Below are 19,340 nucleotides of genomic sequence, written 5' to 3' on the forward strand. Positions count from 1 at the left end.
GACAGGTATGGTGACTCTATTTTCAGAACACAAAACTAGGTGACATGGCCCAGGCAAACCCCCCGCCCCAGCAAAATGTGAATTTACTTATCAAAAAGTTTCATATGGTCCCTTTCCCCTTTTCCAAAACAATGCAGTCCTAAAGCCATTGGGTAGGGCCAAGCTAGGGAGGTATCTGTGCGGAACGGTCCAGGGAAGACACAGTGGGCCACAGAGGGATGCCTGCACAGCAGGATGAGGGCTGCCCTGCATGCAGTGTCAGAACTGGAAGGGTGAGGAGGGCATCCAGCAGGGAAGACGAGGATGCAGGGTGGAGTGCCACACCCCAAGCAGGGGTGAGGAGTGTCTGCCTGGGGCGGAGGGGCAGCCTGGTCCAGGGTGTCAGAGCCCAAGTGGGGTACGGAGGATACCCATGCTGGCAGATGGGCTGGTGAGGAGCTCAAGGGGGATGAGGAGAGAGAAAAGCCCCGCAAAGGGAATTGAACTGTTTCGCGTGAAAAGGATGTCCAAACAGGGATTGGGTTTAGCATCATTGTACATACAAGGGATTGATCAACTAAGTAAATATATTAAGAAAAATGGGAGCTAGGATTCTGCTGCCAATGAATGAAGCTACAAATATGGAAAGGGAGAAAACCAGAATGAACCCTGAACTGTTAGATTCAAATTGCAGGTATTGATGGGAACTCCACAATTTCCCATTTATATACATGTAGAAATATAGATGTCAATGTGCATGTATGTGTACACATACATATATATTCCACAGCTTTATACATGGAGGCAAGAAGCCTTAACACTCCAATAGCAACGAGTGCCCCGAGCATGCAGATTTTGGCTTCTAAATATCTATTCTCCACTAAAAAGACTCAGAGTTCTTTGGAGAAATAGCTAATTCTAGGTCCGGGATAAGGAAGACCCAAAATGCCTAGAACATTGTTATGCCAGAAAGTAAAAAGGTGATTCTGAACTGAATTCTTTTTGATATAAAAGACATTACTGGAGCAACTGGCAACAGTCTGATGGGGGTTGAAGGATTAGATGACCATAAAGTACCAATGTTAATTTCTTAACTTTAATGGTTGGGTGGTCCTTTGCTGGAATATCCTTGTTTGTTAAAAAACATAGTCTAGTATTTTGGGGTGATAGGAAATCATGTCACCAAATGGTTCAAGAAAAAGTCAACGTACTGTAATTGCACCTTTCCCTTAAGTTTGTGATTTCAAAACTTTTAAAAAATCATTTTTAAATAGCGTCACACACTTATCCAAATTACCTCACATTTAGTCTTATAGACAGTTCTGCTATCATGCTTATTTTGAAAATGTACATTTGTTCCAAGACTACTGATATATTTGACAACAAAGAGCAAAACTAGAATTTCACATTATGTGCAAATTTCACCCACAAGGAACACCCAGAAAACTACACCCGGCTGTACACACACGCGCATGTACATACCCCAAACGTCCGACAGCTACCTCACTTCACCAAACGGATGTCCTATACAAGTCTGACATTACAACATTTGTAATCCTCCTTCCATCGCTACACAGAAACTCACGAGTTGGCCGTCCTGATGCTCACGTCCAGTCCACGAGCAAACTTCTGGTCTTTTCAAAGTAAAGTGCCCTATTTATGGTTTTTCTTAACCATTTAATAGGTGTAAATCTGTGCTCTGTTTCATTAGTTTCCTTTTTCATTAGATTCCTTTTTTTTTTTTCAAATGAGTCACTAATAAAGTTCTTAAGGGTTGTATACCTAAACTCATTTTTTCCATAAATTCTATGGCTTTTATTCAACAATTTTGTGGAGCATGCTGATTTTTAGGAATGCTTAAGTCATGCTATAGCAGAACTAACTGTAGTTAATATAACCACCTTTACAAAGAATAACTTGCACGACATCAATGGTGTCCCTATTCTGTACGTATTACATATTACAAAAAAAAAAAAGAAGTAGGAAAAGAAAATATGACATCTAGTTGCAAACTAAATTTCCAGCAACTCAGAAGCAAAGGAATATCCTCAATTTTCATTCTGTCTGATGGTTCCAGATGGGATCTTCCAAAGGACTAGAAAAGCCAGAAAGCCTAGAGCAGGCCACATGAATTAACTACATATTTAATTCCTTTAACTACAGATTTAGAGGGCACACTGTGTCACACAGCTACACTTGAGAACACAAGGGAAATAACGACAGCAATGTGTGTGGTTCCTGTAGCCAGAGCAGCCCAACCAACCCCCTTTGTTTTGATCCGCTCCGACTTACCCTTGAGTAACTTTTCCGTTATTCCAAATTTTAGTTACTTCTGACAAACTAGAGTAAAAATACCAGACTGGAGAAAAATAATCACCAAGTACAAGATTTCTGAGAAAGCCTTTATCTCTACTTTGCTGAATCCAATCAAAGGAGGTACTAGATCAAATATTACACTTTCACATTAAATTAGCCACACTGGTGTACGATTCCATGAAATTTTAAATTCTTCCACTTAATTTCACTAATAATATTTAGGAATGAGATTAAATCACCTTGACATCAAAGGGGCTACAATTTCCTATCAGGTTTTTCCCATATCGGTCAACAGAGCAAGTATGTTTTCTTTACAGCTTTCCTTTCAAGAATTCCCTTGCCAGAAATAATCTCCTAGCAAGACATTATGTTTAGTTATAGTAAGGGAAACACAGAACTAACCAGGAAAAGACGTTATAGCAGAGGAACTGCAAAAGGTTATTCCAGCACAAAAATGGCATTGACTACATTGCTACCACTCTTCTAAAATCAACTCTCTCAGACTAACAACTTCTAAGGTGCAAAATTTTCAAATATCTGAGTGTGTATAAAGATGAGAAGGAAACCAAGAAATGAAAACATTTGTGATGAAAAACATGATTATGAATAAATTATTGTAATTTTATCATTGTTAAAGTTGATTTAATAGTTAAATAATATCGTTCAACAGAATAAGGGTGGTAACATTGGTGAGATTCTAAGTAAACATAATTCATTCCGGAATGTTCCTGATGACACAAACTTACATAAATAATCTACTGGTAAGTTTATTCAAATATCACAATGAAAAGAGTCAGTTTTAACACATACAATACAAACCAAGACTATAGCTTCAATCTATGCAGACTGTTTTACTATTTTAATGATAGAACTATTAAATTAACCAAATAATACTAAAATTAAATCAGTGGTGGTAATGTTTAATTTGTGGATCCTGGGGAATGTTACTAAACACAAATCACAAAAATCTATGCCAAAATAAGGCCTAAAAGAGGTATTTTTTCCACTTTCCTTTGCAAGCTTTGTACTTGGCTTTGGTCAAAGCCGACACAAATAGCTACAGAAATTAGCAATATATTCTCCAAAAAAAGGCCATGGAAACTGAAAGAACACAGGTGGTAGACACACTAGCAGTAATGGTCTGCTCCCAAGGGCACCCCAGGGCTTCAGCATCCTCAGTCACAGCACCTGCTCCTCAAGCTCAGCAGAACCTTCCAGGTAACACCACAGCATGAAAGATTTATCCTCCACAAACATGCTGACCCTCGTTCTTCTAGCCGTAACTTCGGAGGGTTCAAATGAAGAACGGGGTAACGGAAAAAATTAAGTCCTCCGGAAACTTCGCTGCAATCAACTTCTTCTGCTCTGGTCTACTATGCACCCGTTCGGGGGGAGCTGGTAACCCTAGCAGGGAGTTTCCCACTTTCCCTTCCTGTCCCTACTCCAACTGAGCACTGCGATCAAGGGGCTGGGGAGGGGGGAGGAGACAGTGATCTGGTGAATACCTAACTAGTACCAAGACTTGCAAACAAGTGATGATCTCTCTCCTTTATCGATCGTTGCAATAAGCCTGCATTTATATACTGCCCATCTTCTGAACAAAATTGAAATCGAATTATCTAAAAGCTTTAGAAATCCGGTTACTAATTAGCCTAAACCTATCCTCACGGTTTTTTGTGGGTTTTTTTCTTTTGGAGGCGGGAGTCTTTGGGCCCTTTCACCTTTATATTTTTCATAAATACAAAGGTCACATCAAAAAATTACCTTTGTTTATGAGGATCCACTATACTAGTCACTCTGCTTTTGTACAGGTTTGAAATTTTCTGTAATAAAATAAAATACGATAATTCAGGAAAAAAATTATCTCAAATATAAAGCTAACCAAAAAATTAGCTCTTACCTAAAGTTAATTTTCAATGGAGTTCAAATAAATCCAAATCTTCTAATTCACACAAATCTTAAGATTTCTTGATACTTAAAACCAGAATGAAAAAGCCAGACAAACCAAGTCAACAACGAAACAGACAATCAAGCCAACAGCAAAACATGTCACTTCCCCCTCTCTTCTCTCCTCTCTCTCACACACACACACAGAGCACAATGGAGGATTCTAGTTGTCCCTTCCAGACAGAGCAACTGATGGGTGTTGGCCTAGCATTAATCAGCTCAAGCTTTTATTGAAAACATAATCTTAGTGATAGAGGCAATGTCATTTCCACCTTCCACCCAGTAGCATGAAGCACCAGAGACTATTTGTGAACAATAAGCTTACTTTCCATACCAACCACATGGACTTCCAATTTCAGAAAGTGTTTTATCTTCATCTCTCCCTGGATGAAGTAAAATATAAAATAATTTCTCAGGTCCTAGGCAAAAACTACCTCTCAAATTAAAGATTGGCAAGCATATTCACAGTATAAAGGTATAATTTTTACAAATTTGAAAACAACAAAGCCATTAACCTAAATACTTTTCTCATTAAAAATTAGAAACAATGTTCCCAGCAATATATGAGAATTATTGTAGCTGCCCCATCGCAAATCAGGACTGACTGTTCTCCTATGTTTATCCTCTTTTTCATCTAAATGTCAAGTTTAGGTATAAGACAAACCATTAATAAATTTATCTGTGACTTCCAGTTTCAAAGCATTATCACACACATAGTATGTACGATAAAAGCGCTTAGAAGGGTTAAAATCCTTGTTGAATACAAAACAGGCAAAACTTAAAACTCCTACTTGTCATCTGCCTGCAAACCAGGCCCCCACATAACCAAACGTCTGACTGCGCTGGACATAATTAATCTAAAACTACGCTATGAATCATATTTTCAATTATAACGAACATATTTACAAATCCATTGTGTTTTTATTTGATCCTTTTAGTTCCTCGCCTTGAAATCTTAATGGTTAGCACAGCAACCTTTAACATACCCAAAGGAGCAGAGAACTGGCTGGTTGGACTTTTCAGCACCTGAGATCTGTCCACCTCTGCTTCACTTCCCTGACTTAAGTAAATATTGACTGAGCACCTACTGTGTGCCAAAACAATGTTCTAGGCAGGAATACAACAATGATCAAGAAAGAGAAGTCCCACTCATTAAACACTGAATTCGAGGTCCGAGGATGGGCAGGAGTATAGGAGTTAGCCAGTGCAAAGGAAAAGGAAAGAGCCTAGTCCGTGCTGGAGGGACAGGAGAAGAGTGGCATAAATGAAGCTGGAGAGGGAGGCTGAAGCCAGATCGCGGAAGGCCTTACAAGTTACAACAAGGAGTCTGAACTCTATCCCAAGAGTAATGAAAGTCACTGAAGAACAGGAGACAAATTCATCATGTCTGACAAATGCCTCCTGAGCTCCTACTCAGTACCAGACTTGTATTCTAAAACCAACACTCTTCAAGGTAGAAGGGAAGAGGCGTTGGCATGTAAATGCGTGCCTCCTCCATTGGTCCAGAGAGCACTGGGGTTATAAAAAAACTTCAGGTCACTGCTTACCACCATCACCATGACTCCATTCAGGAAATAAACAGCAGACACATTCCTTGCAAATATGACCACCACCAAAACCAGGCACAATCAATGAGTCAATGGGGTAGGAAATTAAATGTGTTCTCAAGAATTTCTTAAAAGCTTTTTTGCTGTCTTAAACACCAACAGTTAAATTATATTCACTATTATTTCTAGCAATTACTGAATGTTAACACAAACTGAACAGCAGTTGAACTGATTGAACTGACCTTCAATGAAACACACCCATCCAGGAGTATAAAATCACTCAAAACTGAAAATTTCTTACTATGAGGAAGCTGTACTCCCTAGCTGAATACTTAAAATGTAAACAGAGCTATAGTGCCTGCTTCATTCATGACTGAACCCCCAACCCCAGCACACCGTAGGGGTGCAATACATAGAGATTAAGTTAATGAAATTAGCTCTAATAGCCAAATCAGGCAAATGAAGAGCCAAGTTTATATATTTTTTCTTTTATCACAGGTCTCAGAACATAAACATTTTCTAAGTACCCACCTGTCTTTAATCGCTACCATTATCACTCACATTTAGATAAATACATTTGCGATCCAGCTGGTACCCAGGACAAAAAAAATAAAATTGCTCAATTTTACCTTGAATTATAGATAGGAGTTCAGCAGGTTTTACAAATTAGATTTTTCTATACTCCTCATTCTTTAGCACTCGGTTCATTATCTGACACTGTTACTTATGAAGGAAACAGGGGTGGAAAATCCTGTGTTTGCCTCACACACTTCCCCGTCACGCAGGGCCTGTCCTGCCAGCCTGTTCCTCACCTCCACCTGCCACCCCGTGCCTGTGCCGCTGACTGGGAGGCATGGGGAAACAATGCTCTGGTGAATAAGGAATTACCAAATTTCACCGAATCAGAAGACAGAAAACAAACAAACAAAAGCCCACACTTCATACAAAACTGAAAGTCATGCTTCCATGTCTACATTCTAAATAACAAAATACAAAAGGTGCTGGTTAATGGAGATTTGGGGTCAAAAAAAAAAGCCAAGTAGGGGCGCCTGGGTGGCACAGCGGTTAAGCGTCTGCCTTTGGCTCGGGGCGTGATCCCAGCGTTATGGGATCGAGCCCCGCATCAGGCTCTTCCGCTATGAGCCTGCTTCTTCCTCTCCCACTCGCCCTGCTTGTGTTCCCTCTCTCGCTGGCTGTCTCTATCTCTGTCAAATAAATAAATAAAATCTTAAAAAAAAAAAAAAAAACCAAGTAAAACTTCTCGCTATCTTAAAAGCCCCTTTCGTTTCTGTATGGAATATAATTGAGTCCAGTGTTTCATTAACTATGTTCACCAATCTTTAGTATTTTCCACATTTCTCTTCTTTAGCATATATTTAATCAACAAACTATTGTCCCCAACACCAAAAATTTGGTGTCTCAGCATCTAGCCTTGCCTTACATGGGCTTTCAGAGAACTGCAACTAGAAGCAGGAAACATTTAAGTTATATCTCAGTCCTATTAAACAAAATAATTAACAAACAAAAAACATCAAATAAGATATGGACAGTCCCGCTTCCATCGAAAAAGTCCCAAGACCCCTTCTAAAGATCTGAAATAGTTAACACAAGCCACAGAGCACGTAAAGTGTGACAAAAAGAGTAACCATTTTAAAGATTTTCTTTATTTGAGAGAGAGAGGGCATAAGCAGGGGGAGGAACAGAGGGTGAGAACCTCAGGTGGACCTCACACAGACCCCCAACTCGGGGCTCGATCTCACAACCCTGAGATCACTTCCTGAGCTGAAAACAAGAGTAGGAGGCTTAACCAACTGAGCCACCGAGGCGCCCCAAAGAGTAACCATTTTAAAGAGTCAGAAATCAAGCAATCAGCATCAAACTTAGAGAGGTTAAGAGCAAGATAAACCAAAAACCCTTAACTCCTGCTTCCTCAATAATCAGATCAGTAGTAGCTTGTGCAGGAAATGCCTTTTGGTAACTTAAAGCATTTAGAAGTGCCTATCAGACCTTCACAGGCAGAAGAAGTAGTGGGCAGGGAGCAAAAGTTAAGTTATACTTAGAGAGTAGTACATTTTTTAAAGCACAAACAAAAGAAAAAGAGAGATAAAGAACCTCATTAAAATTAAAAACTTTTGCACATCAAAGGACACTATTGAAAGAGTGAAAAGACAACCCACAGAACGGGAGGAGATATGTGCAAACCATACATCTGATAATGGTTGAATATTCAGAAAATATAGAGAGCTTCTCACAACTCAACAACAATCCAATTTAAAAAATGGGCAAAGGACCAGAACAGACATTTCTCCAAACAAGATACACAAATGGCCAATAAACACATGAAAAGATGCTGATCATTCGTCATTAACCAAATGCAAAGCAAAACCACAATAAGCTATCATTTCACACCTACTAAGATGCCTGTGTTTTAAAAACAAAACAAAAGAAAAACCAAAACAAAAAAAGGTAAAATAAGTGTTGGCCAGGATGTGGGAAACTGGAACCCACATCCACCACTGGTGGGAATGTAAAACGGTGTGCAGCCACTGTGGAAAAGTCAAGCAGTTCCTCAAAAAAATTAACTAGAACTACCATATTACCCAGCACTTCCAATCCTAAATATATACCCAAAAGAATGAAAAACAGAGACTCAAAACAGATACTTGTACACCAAAAGTTCAGAGCGGAAATTACTCACATACCCAAAAGGTGGAAACAATTCAAGTGCTCATCAGCAGACCAATAAACAACATGTAGTGGCAGATACATACAATGGAATAGTACGCAGCCATAAAAAGAACCGAGTTCTGAAACATGCTATCACACCAATAAGCCTTGAAAACACCATGGGAAGTGAAACAAGCCTGATACAAAAGGACAATAAGATGATTCCGCTTATGTGAAGCACCTAGAAAAGGCAAAATCATATTGACAGAAATTAGATCAGATGGTAACAGGGGCTGAGGAAAGGGGGGATAAGGAATTATTGCTTAATGGGAACAGAGTTTCTGCTCGGGGTGATGAAATTTTTGGAAACAGCGGTGATGGTTGCACAACATTGTGAATGTAATTAAAGCACAGAATTACACATTTAGGTTACCAAAATACAGAGCAAAGGTCATGTTATATGTATTTACCCCAAAGAAACAGCAAGGAAAACAAGTCCAAAGTAGTGTGGGGCAAAACGAATTTAACGTCGCCTCAAAATCAGGATGACAAGAAGAAGCGATCCTTCCCCCAGAGTAAATGCAATCCCAACAATGAAGAGGCTGGTTGACCCAGACAATAGTTACCTTCATTCATTTCACTAAATGGTTAAGTGCGTACAATGTGCTAGGCACTCTCATAGGCACAAGAAAATCACAATCCAGAAAACTTTCCTATCACTACTCTATAGGTTATGAGGATATGGATAAGTTTTTCTTAATAAGTTAAAAAATTAAATGCTTTCATTTAAAGTACACAGTTTCACAATAAGTACATCAAAAATCCTAAAGCCAGTCTACTACCATCTTTGGTCCACATGGTTTAACTTCCTTAAGTTGCTCATTTGTCATTTTCTAAACTGGAATAAAGGATTTTTTTTTTTTAAATACCAAACATGACCACAGCACAGCAATTAGGAAAGTACTATTTTCTGACCTTCACAAGACAATGGTCTACCAATCAGAAAATACAGGGGCACGTGGGTGGCTCAGTCGGCTGGGCATCCGACTCTTGGTTTCGGCCCAGGTCATGATCTCAGGGTCCTGGGATCGAGCCCCTGCATCAGGCTGGATGCTCAGCGGGCTGTCAGTTTGGGATTGTCTCTCCCTCTCCTTCTGCCCCTCCTCCAGCACACACTCTCACTCTCTCTCAAATACATACATAAACAAAATATTTTTTTTTAAAAAAAGAAAATGCATACATCACAAGCCTGAGTATAATTTAGGCATGGTGCCTAAAAGCAGAACTCCTCAAAATGGGATAATTAGCAGTTTTCCGCGGAAAAAAATACTCCTGTTTTCCCATCTTTCCGAGTGCATGGTTGTTAAACAGTAAGAATTGAGCAAAAGGTTTAAATGTCTATTAATCATAGCTTAGGGACCACCTGGAGGGTGAAAAAAACAGTTCCCTCTTTATAAGTTTTACAGCTCTTTAATAAAAATAATAAACAGTCGTGCTCACTAGCATAGTCTGGATTAATTTAAGTTTTAAAACACAACACCGAGGTTCCCTACACTCCAGCCTGCCTGTACCTGACGTTCCCCAGCATTTTTATCCCCATAATTAGGTCACGAATTGCCTCAGAGAACTGTTCATAATTGATGACAGTAACTAAGGTAACTCAGAAACAATGACCAGGTTCCCTTCCAGTCGCTGCAAAGTACATGGGTATCTGTAACCTGGGAAGGAGGAGGAACAATACCTAGAGTCCAGTAATTGCTTACTCAAACTAACGAAAGGAGGGGGGCCGGGGCACTGCAGAAGACAGTACTTTAAATGATCCAGTGGGACTCCTGTGCCTGGGAAAACACTGCATTCAGGGGATCAGCAGGAGGCATGAGTGTTCTTCAGGATAAAGTCACAATATAAAAAACAATTTACTGGGTCAAAATGTAATATTCATTTTCACTTAACATCCAATTACGTAGAGGACGGAGGATGGGGCAGGAGCTAAAGAGTCCAGGGCTCGCTCTCATGCTTAAAAGCAAAAGTGTGAAACCAGGGAAAGGACCGATTTAGCAGATTAAAACCTAAAAGAATTTCCCCAAGGACAAAAAAAAAAAGGCCGGGGGGGGGGGGGACGGTCTTAATATCCTGAAGATATTCCCATAAAATTCTTTTTAGTTTTTTCCCTTGACCAAGACAACACTATTTATTTATTTGTTTGTTTGTTTGTTTTTGTCATAGTGATTTCAAACATAGACTTCAGTGCACAAATTCTTTTTAGGGCAAGTGCCTGAAAACAACAGACTGCACAGTGCGAACCTCTCCATCAGCCCAAAGGGTGAAACCGGGCGTGTGCCTATTCACGCAAACACTTCACCACTCCAGCAGCGCAGCACTTCACCAAAGGTGGGAAACCAAGTGAGGGGGAATCTGTATTTTAAAAAATGGAGTGCTTTTACTTAAGTTGTCATTCCTTCTTCCACTTCAAGGTTCAACCCACACTTGCTTAGATTCACGTAACCTCAGATCTGAAAGGGATCCTAGAACATGTACTATCATCCATGTCCCCCGTTTACAGAGGAGAAAAACTGAGGGAACACTTCATAGCTAGTTATTGGTAAAGTCGGACTGGAGCCCACTCCCAGGTCTGTGCCGCACTAGCATGAGACCGGAGAGGACATCTCCCATTTATTTACAACTAGTCATTGCAACATGGAGTTTGGTGCCAAGTTCTGTCTGTGTCAGCCCTTTTACATGTCTACGCTACTTAATTCTCACAACAACCGTGTGGAAGGTAGTATCTTCTACTTGGTAGGTAAGAAAATTGAAAATAATTTGCCCGAGGGACCTGGCTGCCTCAGTTGGTAGAGCAGGGTGGTGAGTTCTAGCCCCACAATGGGTGTAGAGCCTACTTAAAAACAAATAAATATTAAAAAAAAAAAAAAAACCTGCCCATTCAGTGGGTTGATTCAAACCTAGGTCCGCTGATTTCAAAGCTAATGTTCACTGCTCTCCTACGGTCCTTACAATGGCTCCAGGGTCCTACACGGCCTGAGCCCTCCCACCTTTCTGAATTCATCTCCTACCATTCTTCGGTCACTGAAAAAAAATCCAGTCAACGTTCACTCAAACTCATCCTTGCCTCTGGGCTTTTACATGTGCTGGGCGCCCCCCCCAACCTACCCTGCCCACCACCCCAAAACCTGTGAGTGACCCACTCCATGCCTTCAAGGCAAGTATTACCTCTTGAACAAGGCTTTCCCTAACCACTCAATCTAGAACAGATACTCAGTTGCTCCTACCACTATCTGAAGTTATCCTCTGTATTGGCTGTGCCCCCATTAGGATAAAAGCACCAAAAGGGCAAAAACGTCTGCTGAAATGAAAGCCACCAGGACGGCAGAAACGCTCTGCCTTATTCATTTCTACCCTGCTCAGTACCCTAGAGTGTCAGACGAGCGGAGGCACTTGAAAGAACTACTGGTTGAATAAAGAAATGAATGCCTGTCTGAACTGCCGTCTCATTAAGAACGGATATCATATAATGTAGCAACTCACTACAAGCTATCTTCTATTTTTCCCTAGTTGTTTCTTGTGATTAATCTTGTCTTTTCAACCACATTGTGTGTGCCTCAGGGACATCTTATCATTCTCAACTTTGGGCGAGTTTATGACTCAACGTGGGCTTATACCATCATCTATAAAACGAAAGCAGTCAGAAGCCTAGAATTCAAATATCTCCCAAAGCTGGTAATATAATAGGCAGACACTCAAATACTAATTATTGACCCATAGATCTCAAATTCATTGTCTCACAACTTTCTACAGAAATACACCTATGGTGCAAAGGCAGGCCCACATTTACTTAGCTAGTATTATTAGAAACGAAAAGAACAACGGCCCTCACGCTAGTAGTATGCAGGCCTGCCTCTCCTTTCAAGACCTCTCCATTAACCTCTTTCAAGCCACACCCAATCTGTTTGCTTCTGATTAGCCTTTATCTTGACCAGCGTTAACCTCCAGTTTTCTCTATTTGACAGGTCTCAGCAACATCACACTCCTTATTTCTCACTTGCTCAAGTTCTGTTTGCTTTATATGGTTGGATGTGTCCAAAGCTCTGCCGTGATCAAAAAAGCTGCATAATTAGGAAAGTCAACAGCTTTTTGGCTTCTATAGCTTTGGAATTTCTACTCTTCCGAAGAGTTCTAAAGAATCACAGCGACACAGAGATCCTTCTTCCTGGTAATTTAATATATGCTGCTGCCACTGGCCTGTCAAGCGGGGGCGGGGGGGGGATGGCAGAATTAGAGCAGAATCATCTACTGGCTACACTACTGATGGCCTGGAACAGTAACTGATACTGTTTGAACACTGCTTCTAAAGATTGCCCAAGATTCGCATATTTTCACTGTTAAAGACATTTCGACTCCAAACCTAGACCTTCTTTCCAACATACCAAAATTCTGCAGGGAAGACAGAAAACATCACTGAAGTCCCGGTCAAAAGTGTGCTGTTTGGTTTTTAAACTTCAACCTGTTCCCTAAATATGGTTTCCTTCTAAGAAGAATGACACGACTCAGGAAATATTTGAGTGAGCGAGTGCTCACGAGCATGTGGGAGGTGGGGGTCTTTAACAGGATGAGCTTTTTTACTTTTTTACAATAAAATAACACACATTCCACCACATGTATAACCTTCCACAAAAGCTCAAGAACTATGTGCACTGAGGCATTCAGGGGGCATTTTCACGTGAGGAAAAAAAAAAGAGGCCGTTCTCATACTGAACTGTGGAGAATCCGAAACTTCCCTATGGTTATTAGAAAAAGTTGCATTTGGAGGTGCCTGGGTGGCTCAGTTGGTTAAGTGTCTGCCTTCAGCTGGGGTCATGTCCCAGGGCCCTGGGATGGAGCCCTGCATCAGCGGGGAGCCTGCTTCTTCCTCTCCTCCCTCCTTGTGCTCTTCCTAACAGTCTCTGTCTCTCTCAAATAAATAAATAAAGTCTTAAGAAAAGAAAAGAAAAGAAAAGAAAAGAAAAGAAAAGAAAAGAAAAAATTGCATTTGATTACATAAAACATGTATCTTATCTAAAATCTTAGGTCCAATATTTACACAGAATGTGAATGAATTATCAACTTTCTGTATGCAAAAATATCTCATTAAAAGTTTGGTTAAGGGGCACCTGGGTGGCTTAGTTGGTTAAGCATCTGCTCTGGGATCAAGCCCCACATCAGGCTCCCTGCTCAGTGGATAGCCTGCTCTCCCTCTCCCTCTGCCCTCCGCCCCCCCCCCCCCCCACGCGCGCATGCGCTCTTGCTCTCTCTCTCAAATAAATAAAATCTTTTAAAAAGAAGTTTGGTTAAGATGCAGGATGCAGTTCTAGTTTTTCAAACAGCTTTGGGTTTTTGCCAAGTGTAAGATCAGAGAATCAAGTGACTTGCTCAAGGTCATTTGGGCAAAGCAGGTGGGATGAGAATTACTGGTTCCTGCCTTCCAAAAGCCAGCCATAAATCAAACTTTTCTTGGAACTAAGCAGACCAAAAGGGAAAAATCGTTCCCTATTTCCTTTCCTCAATAATCAAAGGGCAAAAGAAAACTCAGTTTAAGTAGTAGAACTTCAATTAATAAAGTTTCATCAATACATAGACTTCTAACCTCTAACCATGCACAGGCACCTCTCTCAAAATCGGTAACTGTTTTACCAATTTGCAAAGGTCAGTAACCTCTCTACAACCTTCCCATCTGAGGGCACCATAAGCTTACTAAGATGTTTTCCAATCAGCACTTCACACGTGTATCTATAAATAGTTGACTTATCTTCTAAAAGACCTGGTCAGACGGGAATATAGATGTACTCTTGAGTGGTTAGATTTTTTTTTTTTTTAAGTTAAAGCGTCATAAATAAGTTCAAAGTTTTCTTCAGAACTCTGAAAGGAATAGGGATAGTTCACCAGGACAGGTGAAACAGCGATGAAGAAAATGAGAATCAGTCAGGCTGTGGCTGGGAAAGGGGGGGGGAGGGGGGGTTAGAGAGAGAGGGGCATCTTCATCCCCACACCAGCTTCCTCTTCCACCAAATCCACCATCTCCATCACTTTTTCTTTTTCTTTTTTTTTTTTTAAGTGGGTGTGGAGCCCAATGCAGGGCTTGAACTCACCACCCTGAGATCAAGCCCTGAACTGAGCTCGAAAGTCACATGCTTAACTGACTGAGCCACCCAGGCACCCTCACATCACATTTCTGCCCCACCCTTTTCATTTCTACTTTCAAACTGCTGATATAAGACACTACTTTTGAATGAACAAAAAAAAAGGTAATGGCCAGTGAAGCCATACTTTGAAACCACTAAGTGGATTGGGATAGGGATTTAAAGTTAGCTGAGAGCACTCTGTATTTGTTACAAACACACTATAGTCATATTTAGTTAACACTCCTCGCATCCAATTTTCTAAGTCAAATGGCACCATTAGCCCCGTTTCGGATGACCCTCAAGTCCAGGAGAATTTCCCTTTGCTCTCAGACTACAGGTCACCAATATTAAGAGCTGGCATTAGATCTGAAAAATACTAAGTTAATGGGTAGGCTGACACTGAGGCTGAATTATATCCTATATGAACAACTTTAAAACATTTATAACTAACATGATTTTTCTCCTATCTCAAATTCAATTCAAGTCTACCCAGTTCTGAATACAGTTGTAACACACCCTTTGGACTGATTTCTTTTTAGGCCCTTGAGCAAAACATGGTCACAAGGTATACAAAGCAAATCAAAAGCAGGACTGGAAAAAATTAAACCCGGAAGGAAATGTAAGTCTAACACTTTCCATTATGCCAGAAGTCAGAATTGTCATTATTTGGAAATGAATTAGGTTGAGCTACTATCACACTGCCACTACATAACTGTTTTTGACCTGCAAAAATGGAAATTTCATATGGTTCAACCTAATATTATTTTCTAAGCTCATTTTAATAATTGTCTCAAATTAAGGTCTTTACAACCCAAGGCCCATAAAACCTTATATTTCTCTTGATTGCCTTAACCTTTAGAAAGATTTGCCACCCTACTGTCCAAAACTGGTCATTTGAAAAATTAAGTCTAACAGCAAGAAAGCCAAGATTGAAAAGAAAAGAAAAGAAAAGAAAAGAAAAGAAAAGAAAAGAAAAGAAAAGGAAAGGAAAGGAGGAAGGAAGGAAGGAAGGAAGGAAGGAAGGAAGGAAGGAAGGAAGAAAGAAAGAAAGAAAGAAAGAAAGAAAATGCTCAATGTAACTGTGCTTGCAGGAACCCTAAAGCCATTCCACATCTTTTTTATGGCTCACCTTTCCCACTAACAGAATTTGAATCCTAAGTAGATCCGTCCTTTAGAAGACTTCCATTTAAGGAGAAACCAGTGAAAATTTAAGTGCTTTGCATCTTTTTCACTTATCAGTGATACAAGAATCTAAGCACAGTAGATGCCCATCACTTTACACTGGGGCTCCACTGACCTAAAAATCTATCCTTGAGGAATTTTAACGAAGTTGATCAGTTTCATCACTGCTGGAGAATCTGGCTTCTAACCTTTCTAATCTGAAGGGTGATCACATGCCAGGGGGATTATTCTGACATTTGGATATGGCTGATTTATGTACAAACAACAGAAATAACCCTGATCACTGGAAGTGGTTATGGCTCCAAGACTGTATCTAGGTCCAAATCTATCATTTCACACCTATTGTTATTAAGTCTGATATCCAATATGGTAATGACCTCTTTTCTCAATTAGTTCCACTAATTACACACCTGTTCTTATTCTGCCAAAATTCCTATCTCCTCATCTGATCCATCAGGCCACACACTGTACTCTCCTAGAGGGATGCTTTTTCCTTAGATACTTCATAAACTGTTAGGACAATCTGATGTCGTCTGTTCTACCTTCCCAGATCTAGTTTATAGTACAAATCATCAATATTCACCACCAAATGAAATATGCTCTTAAAAAAAAAATCAGGAGAGAATCTCCTGCTCTATCTGGAAATTTCTCTATTCAGCTAGTTCAGTGTTGACAGGTCAACAGAGAATGGCACTAGTCATTACTACAATCCTAAAGGGCATTCCCCTATAGTTAAACCATCAACCCTTTTCTAACACCCAAATGACCCAGACTTTTTATAGCAGAATTTACTCTCCTTGCCCCAGCTCCAACAGCATCTTCTGGTCATTTTTCACCCTGAACTGAAGTTTTCTCTAGAGCCCGTGGTGATGACATGTCAGGCAAATACATTCTTTAAACCCTCCATCTACTCCCTTCCTTCTCAAAAATTACATATAATAACTGCTTTAAAAAAAAAAACTCCCTATGCGTCATAAGTGCTTTAAAAGGGAATTTATGTACTTCCTTAAAACCCTATGAGGTTAGGATTAGTATTCCCATTTTACAGAGGAGAAAAGCTGAGGCTTAGTCACTTGCCCAAGGTCATAAGGGGCAGGGATTTGAATCCAAGTCTGACCTCAGTGTCCTCTGACCTTAACCCTCATGCTGTATTTCCTTCCAATCTCTTTCTTCATGTCCTAAATGCTGCTCAGTGGTCTTACGAAGTCTATGGGCAGTGTTCAGTTTCCCCAGGAACTGTCTTGCCTTTAAAGGACATGCCTTTGAGAAGAATGAGTACCCATTCCATTTTTTCTCCATGCTCCTCCTTCCCACCTGGCACCATTTCCCCAAGGCTCTTATCACAAATCCTCCTCTAGGGCCAATTTACATGTCCTCTTGGTCCCTGAGCAGGAACCACAAGATACTAAAGGGCCACCTTCTACCTCAAGACTAGGAGAGGGCAGCTGTGAAAGCGTTGAAAGGTCCAGACAGCACCCTTTCCCCAAGTCTTCATTCAAGGAGGAAACTGTGGCCGAGGACCAGAGAGGGTGGGCGGGCAGAATTTGGGGAAGGAAAAGAGGTACCGGGGCGGAGGTAACAACAAGGGTGTGCCCTTGGGGGAGGGGGGAGGGGATGGGGAGGCGCCGTGGGACGTTCAGTGGTTAGTAGATTGAATGAGGGGTGGACCTCCATAAGGAGGGGTGTCACCCGGTGAGGAAAGGGGCCACTAGGAGGAGGAGAATGTGTATGCTGGGGAGGAGAACCTGGAGGTGGATGTAACAGGAAAGTGGAGGGAAGAAAGGGTAGGGAGGGGGAGCAGGAAACGGTGAACTGAACCGCGAGGAAAGAGGGGAAGGATGGATGCGAACCGGGGAGGTGGGGCGCCTCGAGACCCGAGCCCCTGGGCTCGGTGAGGAGAAGCAGGCAGGCCGAGGGGGTTCGGGGTCCGCGGAATGCCGGGAACCTGAGCCTCGGGAGACCCCGGGGGGAGGAGGAGCGGGAGTTCTCGAGCCGAACAGCGGGAAGGGGGGCTCGAGGGAGGCAAGGGCGGGAAAGGGGGCGTCCCGGCACGGGGGGTGGAGGTATCCCTTGGGTTCCCCAGGGGATGGGGTTAGGAAGGCCGGGGGGTGCGTGGGAGGCTGGCGGGGGGTGTGGGTTTCGGGGCCCGTCGGGGTGCAGAGGGCGGGAATGTCCTGGCGTCCCCCGAGGACCGGGCGTGGGGTCTCCCAAGGGTCGGGCCGGGGTCCCCGCAGTCTTCGGAAAGCCAGGCTCGGGGTGGCCTCGGGCCGGGGTCGTCTGAGGGCCGGAGTCCCGTCAGGGTGGGGCGGGGGGGGTTCCCGGGATCCCCCCCGAGGCCGGAGCGGTAGCCCCTCAGGACACCAGGCCCCCTTCCTACCTATGCCGGGCGCCACATAGACGAAGTAGAGCAGCGAGGACGAGAGCGAGAAGAAGAAGAGCGCGGCGAGCAGCGAGCGGCGCGGCAGCCGCAGCAGCCCCCGGCGGACGCGCATGCTGCAGCCGGGCGGCCGCTGGAGAGCCGGGCCGGGCCTGCTCCCGCCGCTCCCCGTCCGCCGCCTCCTGGGCTGCCGCCGCTGCCTGGGCCTCGGCCACCACCTCCCGGGCCTCTTGGGCCGCCGCTCCCAGCCGCCGCCTCGCCGCTCCCAGCCGCCGGCCGCCGCGGGCCGGGCCACATGAAGCGGGCGGGGGCCTGAGCGGCCCGGAGCTAGCGCAGCGGCAAAGACGGGGCGGGGCGGACGGCGCGGGAGGCGGGGCGGAGGCGGGGCCAGCGCCGCCGGGCACCGTCGCAAAAGATCGGCGCGCGCGCTCTCCCAGCCCGACCCCCTGGTCCGGCTCCCGCGGAGGAGCAGCGGCCCGCAGGGAACGTCGCTAAATGGCGACAGCCCCTCTTCTGGCGCAGCCACCGCCCAGGCTTTCGGGGAGCGTCGCTCAAGTGCCAGTCGGCTCCGCGCTAGGGCGCCCCCAGCCCCCGAGCCAAGGGGCCGTCTGCAATGTCGGACGCGGCTGGTTGCCCACTGCGACAGTGAAGCGGAGACTGTAGGTCCAAGGGCTCCGCATACACCTTCACTTATTCATTCATTCATTCAATTCACCATTTATTGAAGGCCAGACATAGACCAGACACTGTTCTTGGTGCTGGGGATGCTACAAAGAACAAAACAGACAAAATCTGTCTTCATGAACTCACACTCAAACGGGAGGAGAAAAGGAGACAAATCAATTTATAGTATCAGGTACTGATAAATGATATGAACACAGTAAAACGGGAGAATGTACTGGAGGCAGGCTACTGTGGCCAAGGAAGGCCTCGTTGAGCCAGTGACATGAGATGAGACATGAAAGGGTGAACAGCAGGCACAAAGGCCCTGAGGTTAAAAAGCCTCCTCTGTCCCCAGGTTATCCAAGGCCAGCACAGATAAAATCTAGTGAGGCAAGGAGAGATCTCCAGGCAAGGCAAGGTCAACATCCCACAGAACCATAAGGAGTGTAATGATAAATAACCCTTATCAACGTGAAGCCATGAGTTGAG

General features: G+C 43.0%; 1 protein-coding gene across 1 annotated transcript in view; it reads right to left on the reverse strand.

Moving 5' to 3' along the window:
- B4GALT5 (beta-1,4-galactosyltransferase 5) overlaps positions 1-18,326 on the reverse strand; it is a 72,069-nt gene extending 53,743 nt beyond the window's left edge. Inside the window, exon 1 of the mRNA XM_040638453.1 lies at positions 18,189-18,326. Within this exon, the coding sequence (XP_040494387.1) occupies positions 18,189-18,303 (115 nt within the window). The 5' untranslated portion in view covers positions 18,304-18,326. The remainder of the gene's footprint in view (positions 1-18,188) is intronic.
- Positions 18,327-19,340: the final 1,014 nt, after the last annotated feature.

Source organism: Ursus maritimus, unplaced genomic scaffold (assembly GCF_017311325.1).
Source record: "Ursus maritimus isolate PB19 unplaced genomic scaffold, ASM1731132v1 scaffold_22, whole genome shotgun sequence".
Classification (NCBI taxonomy): domain Eukaryota; kingdom Metazoa; phylum Chordata; class Mammalia; order Carnivora; family Ursidae; genus Ursus; species Ursus maritimus.